The sequence below is a fragment of the Anas acuta genome, chromosome 18 (genome assembly GCF_963932015.1).
Source record: "Anas acuta chromosome 18, bAnaAcu1.1, whole genome shotgun sequence".
NCBI classification, from domain to species: Eukaryota; Metazoa; Chordata; class Aves; order Anseriformes; family Anatidae; genus Anas; species Anas acuta.
Genome location: NC_088996.1, coordinates 5,804,376 through 5,818,901, shown reverse-complemented (window position 1 = coordinate 5,818,901; position 14,526 = coordinate 5,804,376). Strand labels below are relative to the sequence as shown.

Sequence of the window (14,526 nt, the reverse complement as noted above, 5' to 3'; positions counted from 1 at the left end):
GCTGTTTCCATCTCTCGGTTCAGTCCCTTGGCCTGAGGCTTTCTCCTCTCTTTATGCTTGGAGTCTGCAAGAGAGCAGCTTTAGAAGGGGGTTATGTTGGGCTGCAGGTGAAACAGAATAGTGGAAATAAAAGAAATCTCCAAAGCTAGGGGCTCAATAGACAAATGTATGTAGTTACATAAGCTAATTCAGAGTGCTATAAAAGCCATTAGGTCTTTTGATTTTTTTCCCCAGGGGAACACTGCCAGGACTGTCAGGTACCTCCTGGAGCTCACACGTGGGCACCCCAACTACACAGCGCAGCCGTCTGCGTATAATCGTGGCATCTGAGCGAGCTGAGTGTGGGAGCCCCTCCTGTAAACCTTTGTCCAGACCTTCAGACAGTCCTAACCTTTACTGAATCCCACTTTAGTTTCCCCTTGGCCCACCAGGGTCCAGGCTGGGAGCGCAGCACTGGTGCTGCAGCTGGAAGCTGTGGGCACGCACGGTGTCCTGGCGCAGCTGCCTTCTCCCAGCCTGCTCCTTTCTCCCTGGCAGAGCTGCAGAAGGGTTAACTCGAGGCTCGTGGTTGCGGCCTGGTTGCTTTGGATGTGTCCCTAGATGAGGTCATGCGGATTTCTTTGGGCAGTCTCTATTCCCCTTTGTTTCAAGCACCACACTGGTCACACCAGCTGCGCGGGTCTCCGTGCCAAAGAGCGTCCCCGTGCACATGCACCACTTGCTCTCCTCGGGCTCCCGAGTGACAAGCCCTCATTTGACACGTGTCCTCTCGGTCATCCTCATCCAGAGGCAAAGCAGCAAAAGGTGAAGCCTGGTCATTTTAGAGTCCCTTCTGCAGTAGGGCAGCTCCAGGAGCGTGGCTCTGCAGGAAAGCCAGAGCCCAGGCAGCAAGAAGTTAAAAAGAAAAGGCTGCTCCTGGTTCAGGTGCTGGGTTTCCTGCACGGACACAAGCACTGTGCTTGCATAACGCAGACACGTGGACTCAGAGCTGCTTGGGATGGTCCTGTGGGGATGCCACGTGCTTTGAGTGGAGATGTGCATTAGTTACAGTGAATGATGGACCAAGGCTTGTGTGCAAGCTAAGAAATTAAGGAGTAGTGATAGGTGCCCTGGGCCTATTTGCTGTAGAGGAGATGTGCTGAGCACTGGCTTGTCGTCCTGTTCCTTTACAATATCTGTGAATCATCTCCAGCCTTGTGTGCTGTGATGGGCTGAGTGAGTCCCAAAAGGCCGCTGGACAGGTGAGCAGGCAGATTGCTTGGCTTTCATCCTGCAGCACCTGGCACCGGGGCTCTGGTGGGAGGACAAGAGAGGTGGTAACGATATAAATCAGCAGGTGAGGAATGACTGCAGAGTTGTTGCTCTGTAGTGTTTGGGGGACAAAAAACAGCTTCAGCTGCTGGCTGTGTTTTAGGATATTTGTCTTCCTCACTGTAGCTGTTGCTGAGTGCTGACAAGCCCCATAGCGCTGCCCCGAGGACAGGAGAGGCAGAAGTGCAGCGAGCACCTGCTCCTAGGCTGGCCCTGGGGAGGTTTCTGATGGCCCCTGGACCTCCCTGGAGGGAGCTCCCAGGGCCCTTTCAGGAGATGCTCACATCAGCTGCGGCAGGGAGGAGCTGGGGGAGCAGAGAAACAACACAGAAATATGGTTTTATCTGATTCACTTCATTTGCCTCATCCTGTTGTGAAGGATGGAGGAATAACAGCCTCTAGAGCAGGACGCAGAGCACTAAGTTTGCTGTCACCTCTGCCAGCTCCAGCAGGGATCCTGCGAGGGGCACGGCTGCCCTGGGACGTTGCTGACCCGAGGTGCCACGCTGAGCCCGTGCGGGGAGCTGATGGAGGCAGCGAGGATCCTCCTGGGGGCTGGAGGGAGCCAAAGGTGCTGCTTGCAGCCCAGGGGTGGGGTGTGGAGCAGGGCACCCCTGCTCATAGGAGGAAGGAGCACCCTGGTGTGCCTGGACCTGGTTTGGGTGTGCTAACTCCCGTGGTGCTGTTACCTAAGCAGCTGCCTGCGGTCACATTTCTCTCCGTCGCTACGTGCGTCTCCCCATGGCGTTTGTTTTCCCCGTCCCTTTTGTTGCTGAAACGTCAGTTTGCAAATTGCTCTTGGGCACGTTGGCAGAGCTGCTCAGCTTTCCCTCCTCCCCTCAAAGCCTGGCGGCCTTTGGGCATGGCGGCGAGGTCCCGAGCCCCGGCTGCACACCACAGGCATGCTCTGAGCCGGCGCGTCCGGCGGTGTCTGGCCTTTACCAAAACCCCTAATTGCACCTTGGGCAGGGAGCACCGATTTACTCCCAGCTATATTTATCTTGTGCCCGGGACTGCAAAAAGGACGGGAGCGCAGCCTTTCCTGCCCGTCTCCGCAATGAGAGGGCTGTGTCTGCCGGGCAGCTCCGCAGCTGGGTGTTTGAGGCCAAGCTGCAAAGCGTGAGGTCTCCCTGCCAACATTTGGTAGACGTGAAAGCAACACATGAGGTCCATGGCTCTTTGGCTTCGGTTTTTTGTAACTGACTCTCTGATCCAAAGCAGGTTATGGTGTGCAAGTCCCTGGGCTGCTACAGGGGAGCTGGACGTGCCATAGCGGGCTACTTGGAGGATGCTGGAGGGGAGTGGGGTGCAGCACAGCCTGGGCACTGCCTGCTGAAGTAAGCCCAGAAAATAAGAAAGGCAGCTCCTGAAGGTGCGTGCAGCTCTTGGTGCAGTCTGTCTTAATTTATTTTACTCTGCCTGCTTCAGAGACCCTCTTACACTCTCTCAAAGGCTTCGTTCGCTCCTCAATGGGTCCTTTGCCAGGGGGAATCACCGCAGCCCTGCAGGAGCCCCCTGCTTTTGTGCGGTCCCTGAGCACTGAGCTGGGGCAGGGTGGCTGGGGAGAGGGCTCCAGGGCCAGGCTGGAGAGGGTCTGGGCTGGAGAGTGGCCGTGGAGGGCCCTGGAAGAGTTAAGGTTTATCTGGGAGGGTGCGAGCCCGGTTCCTCCTGCCTTGCCTTTCGTTCAGCGCTGCCAGCTGCTATTAATACTTCAGCACATGAGTGTTAAAGCGCGAGCAGAAAGCCCGGGGAGGATATGCTAGGGATTTCCGGCAGTTTGAGGCTTGCAGGCAGAGGAGAGAGGTTGGGAGCCAGCAGAGAGGAGAGCCCGAAGAGGGGCTCTTCTTAAAGACACACTGCTCCCGGCACGGATGGGATGGGATGGGATGGGGTGGGATGGGATGGGATCGGGGAGATGTGTGTGCAGGGGCTCGGGGCAGGAGGGGATGTGCTGTGCTGCTGCCACCACTTCAGCAATCCCCTGCTCTGACCATCAGGCACGCTTTGGATTGTGTCCTGGACATGCTCTTTGGCTTGGGAAAAGTAATAACCCGAGAGGCTCTGTGTTTCCCTGGGTTGAACAAATGTGATTTTTCATAAAAATAATCAGGGAGGGGCAGAACTGCGCTTGGCAGCAAATGTGGAGTGAGAGCCCCGCGCTCCGGGGCTGGGCAGCTCCGCGTCTGCCGGATGGGAGAGGGGGAAGGAGAGGGGAGGGAGAGGAAAAATCCCCGGCAAAGAGCAGGGCAGCAGCACCCGGAGGCTAAGTACCTCCCTTGGAAAGAGGGGCATCTCCTTGGTTCTCTCTCTTCAAATGAAGAAGAGAATTTTAGCCAGCGTTTCCTTTCTTCTCCATCCCTGGGGCTCATAACTGTAAATGAAAGGTTCCTGGAGCAAGCGGTGGAGGCTCAGCCACTGTCATCTTCTGGCGAGATTCAGCCTGCAGATAAATGGCATGGAGGGAGTGTAATGGAGCAACACTTGTTTGCACTGTTTGAGTTCGGCCCTGTGTTGTCTCCTGTGAAAATGCTTCGCCGAACATAATTTGATTTAGGTGTGCTCCACGCAGCCCCACTGTCCTCCCCCTCTGCTCTCCCTCCCATCTCAGTAGCCTTGCAGACAGCTGAGCTGGAGAAAGAACCCCTTGAATCCCCATTTTCCCCGGCCTCCCCAGGCCCTCCAGATCTTTGGCGGCTCTGGCTGCTTTCTGGCACCTGTGTCAGCGCACTCGGAGGCTGCGATCCCTGCGCTGACTTGCAGCGTGCGTCCTTTTCAGCTCCCCCAGCGCCAGGGCTGGGGTTACCGGGTGATGCCTGGCTGCATGAAGCTGCAGGCTGCAGCTCTGGGGCTGTGAGGGAGCCGGGTGGAAAAGAAAATAGCGCTTCTGCTTGGTGAAATGCTACGGGAATATAATCCTGGCATGAATCTGGGGAGGCAGGGGCACTGCACATAGCATCTGCTGGAGTATTTGCAGGGGTCTGCACCGCGGTAGCTGCTGCTGCAGTGCCGAGAGCCCCAACTTCCCTGCCAGCATCCCCAGATTTGGGCCTGGGACTCCATGGCTGTGCTCGGGGCTGAGCTTTTGCTTTGTCCCAGCAGCTTCTCTGCACGCTCAAACAGTTCACCACAAACAGTTCACTGCTTAGCAAAGGGCTGGGGCATTGCTGGGCCAGCATCGGAAAGGTGTGAGAGCGATAAAATGTGAGCTGATCTGCTATCAGGGTTTGCTTTACCTTCCTGCAGTTTCCTTCCTAGCTTTCTCTGCAAATGAAGTTGTGTTTTTTTTGTCTTTGCAGCAGACAGTGGTTTGTCTTAAAAGCTGTTCCTCTGCTGCTGGTTCTGCTTCTTCCCTGAGAAGCAGCCCCAGGCTGGGAAGAGCCTCCTCTGCCCCTTCCCAAACCTTGGATGTGTTCCTGGCTTCCCCCTGCCCTTCTAAAGGTGGTTCTAGGAAATGCAGTGTATTTTATTGTTCTCTATATAGGCTCATACAATGCAACAAAACCCATTCACTCCTCAACAGCCACGGGCACCTCGGTGCCACCTGCAGCGGTGGCAGGGCAGCCTGGTGGGCGCTGCTACAAGGGGAGACGCCTGGCTGTGCCTTTAAAGAGAATCCTTCAAAATTCACTCGAGGACTTGAGTCTGAATGAGAGCATCAACCTTGAGGTTTTGTGAAATTAAAGCTCGCTAGCATTAATCATCATTTGGATCCGCTTCACTGGGTGCCTCACGCTGATTTACCCTGCGAGAAATAATGCCTTTGCTTCGTCACGGCTAATCACCTGGGTCCCGACGGGTTAAAATCAGCAGGCTGAAACATGCGTGCTGCCCTGTCCCTCCTTCCTTTCCATTCACCTTCTTCCTTTCTTGATACTTCCCCTGAGTTTTTTCCCTTCCTCTCCGGCGCAGGCCTGCTCATGTTGTAAGGAGCCCCGTGATAAAGGCTGCTCGGTGGTGCCGTGGGCTGCGGCTTGTGCTCACGGGGCCGTGCGGCTCCCCTGGGTTCTCGCTTTGTGTTCAGCACCTTCGCGGTCTCGGGCAGGAAGCAGGGTTTGGGCTGTGCATGGGAAAGCATCGCTTATTGTCCCCTCTCTGCTGCCTTAGGCGCTGGCAGCAGGAGCATGCAAAGCTTTCACAGCAAATGGAGAACAAACAGGAATTTGGGCAGGAATCTGATGCTCCCTGTGCACAGAATGTGCCCAGCCCTGGGGATTAGGAACTTTGCTGGGGACTGGTGTGCTCGAGAGCTGCCTCCCCCTGTCTGTTGTGACCCCAACGTGTGTCTGCTCCCGTGTGGCATTTGCTTTGTTCCTCCCTCTGTTTGATGACAGCAATGCTCCATCAGCAGCTGTCTGGGGAAACACGCGAGTTTACTGGGATTTTTCGTGTTGCCCCTGAAAAGCAACGTGAGAGGGGTTCAGGCTGTGAAAGCCAAGGTCCCGGCAGCGCTGTGGGCTTTGGGCCCGCAGCTGGCTTGTTCTCCAGCCCGGGGACGGAGGCTGTGCCCTCGCAGCTGGCCGGGTGACTCAGGCTGCAGAGCATCAATAGGAATTGGCGGTGGGTGGCACAGGGGGTGGCCGCTGGCAGCCAGCATCGCTGCTCAGCCTTACCCATATCCTACAGCAGGTCTGTGCCAGGGGTTCCTGCAGTGTCCCTGCCCTCGAGCCAGCAGCTTTGGGGTCGCAGAGCCGTGGTGGTGACCCCCATGTTAATAGGGCAACATCCCCCCACTCTGTGCGTGACGGCAGTGCTCACAGGGGGACCGTGTGTGGGATCTGGGCAGAGGGCAGGCGCCGTGTCCTGGAGGTGTTACAGCCGCGTCCCCGCCGCCTGCCTGCCCTGCCCTGGCCTCCGGCCAAGTGGAAGTTTCCGTGAAGGCCAGCCCATCGCCGCGGCCGCGCATCCATCCCTCCAGCCTGCTGGGGAGGCGAGGAGCCGGCCGCTGCTCGCTGCGTGCCCCGTGCCCCTCGGGAAGGGACGGGCGCCTCCAGAGCCCCCCTGCGCTCCACCTTGGGAGCGAGGAGGAAGGCCAAGGGCTTTGGTTATCGCTCCGAGGCTGGCTGCAGGAATCCTCCCCTTATCGCAGCGTCGCCGAGGGGACTGCCAAGGCGGAGCGGGGACTCCTCGCCAGGACCAGGCGTTGAAGCTCTCCGGAGGGGCGCAGGGGGAGCGTGAACGTGCGCAGGGCTCGGGTCCTGCCCGGGAGCGGCAGCCCCGTGATGCTGCGCCGGGAGTGAAGTCAGCCTTCATCAGCCGAATAGTTTATGCATGAATCGAAACTTCAGACCTGGCAGGGTGGGGGAACGCGCAGGATCTTTGCTCTTTTCAAATGCTCTCGCCAAGGAAGGAGGAGGGGATAGAGGAAATAGCAGCAAAATAGGACTGGGGAAGCGGGGAGAGATTTGAGAAGCTGGATGAGTTGTTCGCTCTGTTCTTGCGAGGAGCCAAGTTCCTTAAGCATCTCCTGGTGGATGTTAACAGAGAGCTGTGGAGACCGGAGCATTCCCCTGGACTCTCGCAAGCTGTAGCTTTAAGACTGTTTTACAGAGGACTTGGGATTTCCAGTTTTCCTGCGCCTGCTGGAGTATTTCAGGGAGTTACAGGATTTTCGGGTCATGCACCCCCTTTTTCCTTTTTCTTCCTCCTTTCTCTTCCTCTCTTACTCTTTCTTTTCATTTCAAAGAGACAAAGCTACTTCAGTTTGGAGCACAAACATATGATCAGCACATGGAAATGTGGTAATTTGGATGCATTCATGATTGCAACAGATTGAAGAAATTAGACCAGACAAAGAGCTTTTTTTGGAGGAGGAGGAGGCAAGGCAAGGAGGGAGGGAGAGTGGGTGAAAGAAGGGGACGCCACCGAAAAAAGGGACGGCCGTGACACGCGGATGCTAAATATATCCCGTAGTAATGGAGAAGGACCGGATTTCAGGTAGGCTATCGATCTTTTAATATGTTCTGTTCTGCCTCTGCCTCCCTACCTTTCCAGTAGCTTCTGCACTTTAAGAAGAGAAACAGCCACGCTCCGGCTCGGTTTCAGCAGTTTCTTTAATTTATTTATTTTCTGCAACGTTTCCTTTTTGCATTTTTTTTTTCCATCCTCCTGAGCCCTCTAGACAGAAGGTGGTTCCAGCAGAAACCGGGGGGAGCGGGGGAAAAAAGAAACTGCTCTCTAGGTCTGGATTTCATTTGAGCCTCCCTCTCCCCCCCTCCGTTCCCATGTGCCGCCCGGCGCGGGGGGATGAATGCTGAGCCTGTTAGCTCGGGGCTGCGAGTCGGGAAGAGGGAGGAAAAGAGCCGAGCTCTTGGCATGGAGACGCATTTCTGCTCTGAAGGTTGGCTCCTGGCTTTGTGTGGCTGTGCGTCGGGGTTGAGCTTTCTCTGTCCGTCTCTTGCCCTCCGGTGCCCGCTGCCTAGCTGGGGGGGAGCTGCAGGATGGGGAGCTGCAGGATGCGGCCCCATGGGTGCCTGCGTGTCCTGCACCGCTGCTGCTCGCCCTGCAGCGCTGCCGGCTCGTGCTTCGCTTCCCTCGCTGGCCGAGCACGGGGTGCTTGGGGTGGCTGGGGGGCGGGCGGAGGGCGCTGCGAGGAGGAAGGAATAACTGTCTTGGTCCCCAGCTTCCCTGCAAATCCTGGCTAATGGTGCATGCCTGAGTGCTTCCAAAACCCGCTCCCAGGTGTGCTGAGCTGGCAGGGAGCGGTGTCTCTGCAAGCTGCTCCTGCAGCGGTTGCAGGGTGGCTACTCCTGGGACCCTTTATCCTGAGCAGCAGCGAGATGGGATGGGCAGCACGAGTGGCACTGTGAGGTTCTGGCTTGGTGGGTGCGAGCAGGACAGCCGGGATCAAAGAGGGACAGTGAGGGGCAGGGGCCAGCAGTAAAATCCCCGGTGTGCTGCAGCCGACGGGATGCCACTGTGGGTCTCCCTCCTCTGTGCTGAGCCGGCGCGGGCACGAGGCCTCTCCTGGGCGTTCCCAGGCGGCTGCTGGGCATCGGCGCTGGAAGGGAAACCACAGGGATGAGAGGAAACACTCAAGCCAGGGTGGAGCGAAACTGTGGCCGGAGAAAGCTGCTGCCACGGCTGGCCCCACACAAACCTGTGGGGCCCCATCTGGGCACATGCTGAGAGCCCCTGGGAAGGGAACTTACCTGCAGGAGCATCCTCCGCTCCTCACTGCCTTCGAAGAGTGCAGCTGATGCCTCCTCGTCCCTCTCTCCATCTCTCTTGCTTGTGCTTTCTGCTCTGGTTTGAGCCACTTCAAAGCATTCCTGAGAGCTGCTCCTAACGCAGCGGCTGGCGTGCGTTTTGGCAAGGCAGTGCCTTGGGCTGGGAAGCCCTCTGCCACTGCGTGCAGGCCTCTGCAAGGCAGGGTTTGGGGGAACCAGGAGGAGGTGGCAGGGTGGCTTTGTTCCCCTTGTGGTTTGGCCTTCCACAGCTCCTGTTGCACTCTCTGTGCACCCCTGGGTCCCTTCCTGCTGTGCAGAGGAGGGGGTTGCAAAAGGTTGCTGGTGTGAAAGGGAACTCTGATTTAGGGATGTGGTTTAGTGGATAGTAGGGAGAATGTTGGACTGGATGATCTTGGAGGTCTTGTCCAAACTTCTAAGATTTCTGGCTGTGGTGATGTGATCTGGGGCTCTTTGTTCCCGAAAAGCATCGCAGGTGGGTCTCTCCCAGCCCATAAGATGCTGCAAGGAGCACGAGCCCCCTGCCTGGGCTGGCTGTGCTTTTGGGGCTGCAGGCAGGAGGACTCTGAGGAGCACGGTTGTGCAGAGGTGCACGAACTCATGCTAAGGCATGAGCATGAGCAGTACCTGCGAATTACCAATGTCCAAGTGTGTGCGTGTTTCACTGGCCCTTGCTGGAATTGACTCAGCTGTGGGTGGTTCAGATGTGGTGGAGCTGGGGCTGCGTCATTTTGGGGTCAGAACGCACAAACCGGGCATGGGGAGCGCCCCCCATGCCTTACCCCAAGGAGCCGTGCCCGGGGGCTGGATGTGGGGCACGCGTGTGGCTGCTCCGCTCGGCTCAGGCAGGAGCAGGCTGTGCCTGGCAGGATGGGGAATGTAATGATGTAGGAAAATCATCCCTAATGGGGCTTCAGGCACAAAACTGGCAATATCACGGGGGAGAAGAGGAGCTCGGCTGGCTCTATGTCTTGTTCAGAAGGCGCTGCCCAGGACACGGGCAGCCGGGCTCTCCCCCCGTGGCCGGGCAGGCAGCGCTCCCAGCACAGGCAGGGAGAGCCAGAGCTCCGGCCTCGGTGACTAAACCGAAACATGACTCAGATGAAAGCAGATCTGTGCAGCGCTGGGGGCCACGTTCGTCACTGTTCTGGCCCTAAGCATGCTTTTAATTAATATTCTGCTGTGGGTGGGAAGAGCTGACTCCGGAGCTGACTGTGTCGCTGCTGGACGGGGTGAGGGCACCTCGGAGCGGGTGGGAATTGGGCCTCTCCTCCTCCTCGAGGGCTGTTTTCCCACAGCTGCTGGAGTTCAGCACGTCCCATGGGGTCTGCGCCGCCCAAGCAGAGCCCAAGCTTCCTCGCAGCGGAGCAGTGTCCCCAGTCTGAGATCCCGTGACGATGATGGGCGCTGCGGATGAAGGCCCCGAATGCACGGGGTGATGCTGGGGCTGTGCCTCGCTCCAAGCAGCGAGGTCTTCCTCGGGCTCTGTGAGGAGGCACCGGGCTCCGGTGGTGCCTTTGGGTGCAGGTATAAGAAATACCCTCTCATAGAACTTGCTGATTGCTTTTAATCCAGTTAAACCATCTCTCGCACGTTTCCACATGCCAATCCTGCATGAAAAGCCTAAATCAAATTGGTTTCCAGGCATCCTGCTCTGGTGGTTTGGGGCCGGGCAGCTGTGCCGGGGGCTGTGGCCCTGCTCACATCTGTGCCCCGCTCTGCCTTTCCGAGTGCTTTGGTGGCAGCAGGGGTGCTCCTCGGCTGGAGGTGGCTTTCCTCAGCAGATGGCTGGTTTGATTAGTCCAGATCTTTCTACAAAGCCCTGATTGTTAATGCCACGGGGCCCTTTACCTCTTCTTGAAAGGAAAGGGTCAGCAGCATGCCAGGCGGCCGGGGTCTGGTTACTGCGATGAGGGAGTGATGGGATCGGTGCAGCCACCGTGGGAAAGGAAGTCTGATCTCCCAGGTAAATGATTAATGCTGCCTTTAAAATTACACTTGGAGAACCCAGTGTAGAAGTTACTAAATGATTAGCAGGTAATTATAACACCTGGATGCAATGAGTGGCATGTATGAGGTGCAGGGCCCAGGAGCAGGCAGCTGGGAGTGCTGGAGGTGCTTGTGAGCAATGTGCTGGACTCCAGAACAAACGGGGAACTGTTTATTAACCCACTGGTGATCCTTTTGTAATCTTCCAGTTATACAAAGCACCACCTGTGAGTATATGCTTGTGTGTGCGCATGCATACAGAATTTAACATGTTTTATGTGTCATTTGTGCACCTCAATGATCAGAGCAGTGAGAAGACGGCCCCTGCTTGCAGCACGGGGCTTTTGGAGGCTGCCCAGGCAGCAGCTCTCACACTGAGTACATCACAACCGAGCATCTTCGGTGGTCCTCAGAGCCCTGTGGGAAGCACCACGTGCCTGCCCTGAGCACTAGGGAAGGGGAGAAGTGATGCTGTGTGTGAGTGTTGGAGGTGTGAAGGGTTGGTAGGAGGGAATGTGCCTTTTTGTCACTTTTTTTATCCAAGTTAATCTTTAAAAAGCATGCAGCAGGGTTGGGGTTGCTTCTTATCACTCTGTCTTTTCTGCTTCAAGATTTTTGGTGCCGCTGTTGTTCCTAGGAGATGGCAGTTAGGACAGTGACATATTGCTTTTTCATGGTCCTCACACAGCTGTAGGCTCTCCTTTACCAAACGTGTTTCTCTTTGCTCTGGCTTGTGGCATGGGACACCAGGTCAGGCATTTGCAGTGTGGGTGCTTCTACCTTCTGTTAGATCCCACCCCCTCCATCCAGCCCTGGCACACTGGATGCTTTTTCCTGCCTGTCCCACCTTTGCTGTCAGCCACTGGGCTGTCCTTAGTTCTCCCCTCACTGTCCCCTGCTCCTACCTGGTGCCCACAGCCGTGGTTTATTGCGGTGTGCAATGCCCTGTCCCCCGAGTGCCATGCACTGCAAAAAAGCCTGCATTTTTTTTTTTGCCAGTGTTCTTGTTCAAGCATCTGCCTTCACCCACTTCGGAGGTGCTGCACTGTGACCTGCGGTGACTGCGGGTTTTGGCTCAGTTAATAACCAGATAGGTCCCGTTGGGCCTCCTCTCGGGAAGGGTTTGGGTTTCTTGGGGCTGCAGAGCTGCCTCTGCAGACAGCTATGTTTGCAGCGTGCTCGGCTGCTCCCAGTCTGCTCTCGCCTGGCCGGTGGATGCGTTCCCGCAGTTGTCTGAGGCATGTCAAGGTATGAAGCATTATCCATTTCCTGATGTCTGCTTTTAAATCTGCTGGAATTTCTGCTCATCTCCATTAAATACGATCCCGCTGTGGCGCACAGCTCATCTCTGGCCTGACAGCGGAGGTAACACTTCTCAGCACCGCTCTGCTGAGCTTGGTGAAGCCCGGGACAGGAGCTCCCTTCCCGCCTGCCCTCCTGCTCCGTGCTTCGCTGGATGACTCGGAGCCTCCCAGCAGAGCGATTCCCATGCTGCTGGGGTGAGGGAGGACGTTTCTCATGCAAGTCAGGGCGCTTCCAAGGTCCAGCATACCATAATGCTGAGTAGGAGCAAGTACGTAGTTAGGGAAGTATGTCTGGGTCAACACATGTCTTCTGTTGCCTTAATGATCTCAGAATCACAATATCTTTGTCCTGTTGGCTTCTCCATGCTGTAGTGCAGCTGTAACTAATGGACAGAATAATTTGTTAGAGAGCAGCGATGCCTTGGGCTGCGAGCACTGCAGTGGGGCGCGGGGCCCCAGCATCGTATGCACAGCAGTGAAGGTTTAATGGGTAGCGAGTCCCGTTGCACGGTATGATGCCTGAGAAAATTCAGGCTAGATTTCTTGCTCTGCTTCAGATTTCCTGTAACTCCTTGGAAAATGGCATTTGTGGTCCTGTTACCTCTTGATTTTTGAGGCAGGATCTGGCTTTTGGGAGTCTGTGCTGAAGCTCTCTGCAGGCAAAGGAGCTTCCAGCCGTGCTGTTAGTGCTTGGTGGGTACCCCACCGAGAACCGCTGAGGGAGGTGGTACCCCGTCCTTTACTACGTGCTCAACCCACATCCCTCGAGACCATCCCCTTTGCACCGAGCTTCTTGGGAGCCAGGCTCTGCCCCTGCTTCTTACCAGAATGCATTAGTTTTACAAGCAATAATCACGCAATAAACCTGAAAGTGGATTAATTTTTTTTATTTTTTTTTGCTAGGCCTGGTCTGTATCCACGAGAAGTTGGTGCTACATAAACAGGCCTGTGTTGGTTTAGTGATCACATCCCTACCAGAGAGCGTCTAAACTAAAGCAGTAGTTCTGGGAGCAAGCTCCGGGTTCCAGAGAAGCTGATTTGGGGAGTGATAAGCGTGATTCCTCACATGGGATCTGTGGGCTCGGCTGCGTGTGACATGCTCTCCTTCGCTTTCGATGAGTGCAGTTCAGAGAGCGCAGGACATGCTTTTTTATCAGTTTCAGATGCTTTTTCTTTCCAGGTCTGCGTGTTTTGAGTTCTTAGCCCCGGTGCTGGCGCGGTGGCTTTGGTGACGTTGGGTGGTGTGGGGCAGGTGTTGGGGCTGGACTTTCTGAGCTCCTGAGCGAGCACAGGGCTGGGCCGGCAGATGTGGGATGGGGAGCTCGCAGCGGCTGGGCTGCTCGGGTGAATGTAGTGCCTTGGCTTGCAGGTGAAGTACGTTGGAGTCTGTCTGGGTCGTTTATAAAACAAAGGGAAAGAGTTAAAAAAGAGCTGTTCCTGATGTTACTGGGGCAGTAACTGGGACAGTAACATCAGGAACAGACAATTTGCACAGAACTGGTCAGCCTTTGGGTGCTGACTGCTGGGTGCCCCCCGAAACAAGGTCCTGACACCACGTACAGCGATGGGGCGAGCTGCCCCAAGTGTCTGCATCAGGCTCCCAGCCCAGAGACCCATGTCCTTGACTATGCTGCCTGTAAAGGAGAGGGGAGGCCATTTTAACAGCTTCAGCCGGTCTTTGCAAAGCTACGCTCCGTAAATAGTGCTCTCTGGGAACTCACTGCTGCTTTTTAGCATGCATGCAGGGGGGGTGCCCGCAGAAACGTCCCGGTGGGCTTCCTTGAACCACCTGAGGGGCTCAGGTGGCTGCCAACCCTGGGCTGACTGCGAGACCCCAGCATGGGTCATTCAGTGCTTCCAGCGAGCCCGTCAGCAGCTGCATCCCAGCAGCACCAGTCACTGCTTGCCAGCAGGCTAAGGGTGGGTGTCCCCCTCCCCAGACACTTGCACCTCGGATCTCCTCTGGCACAGCTCCTTTGTTCCCAGCGACCCATTCCCTGCTCGGAGGGTCCAGGAGAGCCGGGGTTGTGCAGCTTGGGTGGGTGACGATGGGTGCAAGGCAATGGTGGCCTGGGGCATGCAGCTGGGCCTGTGGCCACCCAGGCCGGGAGGGGGCGGCGTGAGCCTGCTGCTGCTGCTGCGCCTCTGCTGCTGCTGCGCCTGCTGCTGCAACGTCCCACACCGTCCGCGTTGGATTTTGCTTCCAGAAGTAGGCACGGGACTACATTCCGCCTCTGGAGAAAGATAAATGATTGTTGAGGATTGAAGCAGAGGGAAGTCCTTTGTGTGTGTATACGGAGGCACTTTGATAAAAATAGATGGGTGTTTTTTCACCGCGTTGCTAAAAGCATCTGGGTTCCCCTCTCCTAAGCTGATCAGATTTTGGCACAGCTTTTATTTAGCAGTGAGTCAGGATTTAAACTGTACCAGGAGGGAGTGATCGTGCGGCAATTAGAAGCAGGAATTTTGGAGTCCTTTTCCTGCTCCTCCACTAAATTACTCCGCATCCTTATGTAAATCATTTAACACATGTGCTCTAACTTCCTATATGGAAAATGAGGTAGATGCTTTCCGCTTTTCATAGACAGGCAATTCAGGATGCTCTGCCAGGCAGCTGGGAGGGATTTGTCGTGATAAAGCTGGGAATTTGACCCGTTTGAGATGCCGGCACCCCCATGCAGGGCAGGGCTGAGGCTCCCTATGGGGTAGAGGCAACTCCTGCTGCTGATCTGAGCTGT

General features: G+C 56.2%; 1 protein-coding gene and 1 long non-coding RNA gene across 5 annotated transcripts in view; one reads left to right on the top strand and one right to left on the bottom strand.

The window, feature by feature from the left end:
* Window positions 1–14,526, top strand: part of SEPTIN9 (septin 9) — a 118,848-nt gene that overhangs the window by 29,564 nt on the left and 74,758 nt on the right. The window contains exon 1 of one of the 4 annotated variants that reach the window (XM_068654976.1): window positions 6,246–7,245. The exons of 2 other annotated variants lie outside the window; for them this stretch is intronic. In XM_068654976.1, coding sequence (XP_068511077.1) covers window positions 7,224–7,245 — 22 coding nt within the window. In that variant the 5' untranslated portion in view covers window positions 6,246–7,223. Of the gene's footprint in view, window positions 1–6,245; window positions 7,246–7,516; window positions 7,649–14,526 lie in introns of those variants that run through there. One more of the 4 variants, XM_068654972.1, reaches the window with a different exon arrangement.
* LOC137841731 (uncharacterized) lies at window positions 7,344–8,964 on the bottom strand. The gene is made up of 2 exons (XR_011088713.1): window positions 8,460–8,964; window positions 7,344–8,308 (listed from the first exon to the last, which is right to left on the bottom strand). It is a non-coding gene; the product is annotated as an uncharacterized lncRNA (long non-coding RNA).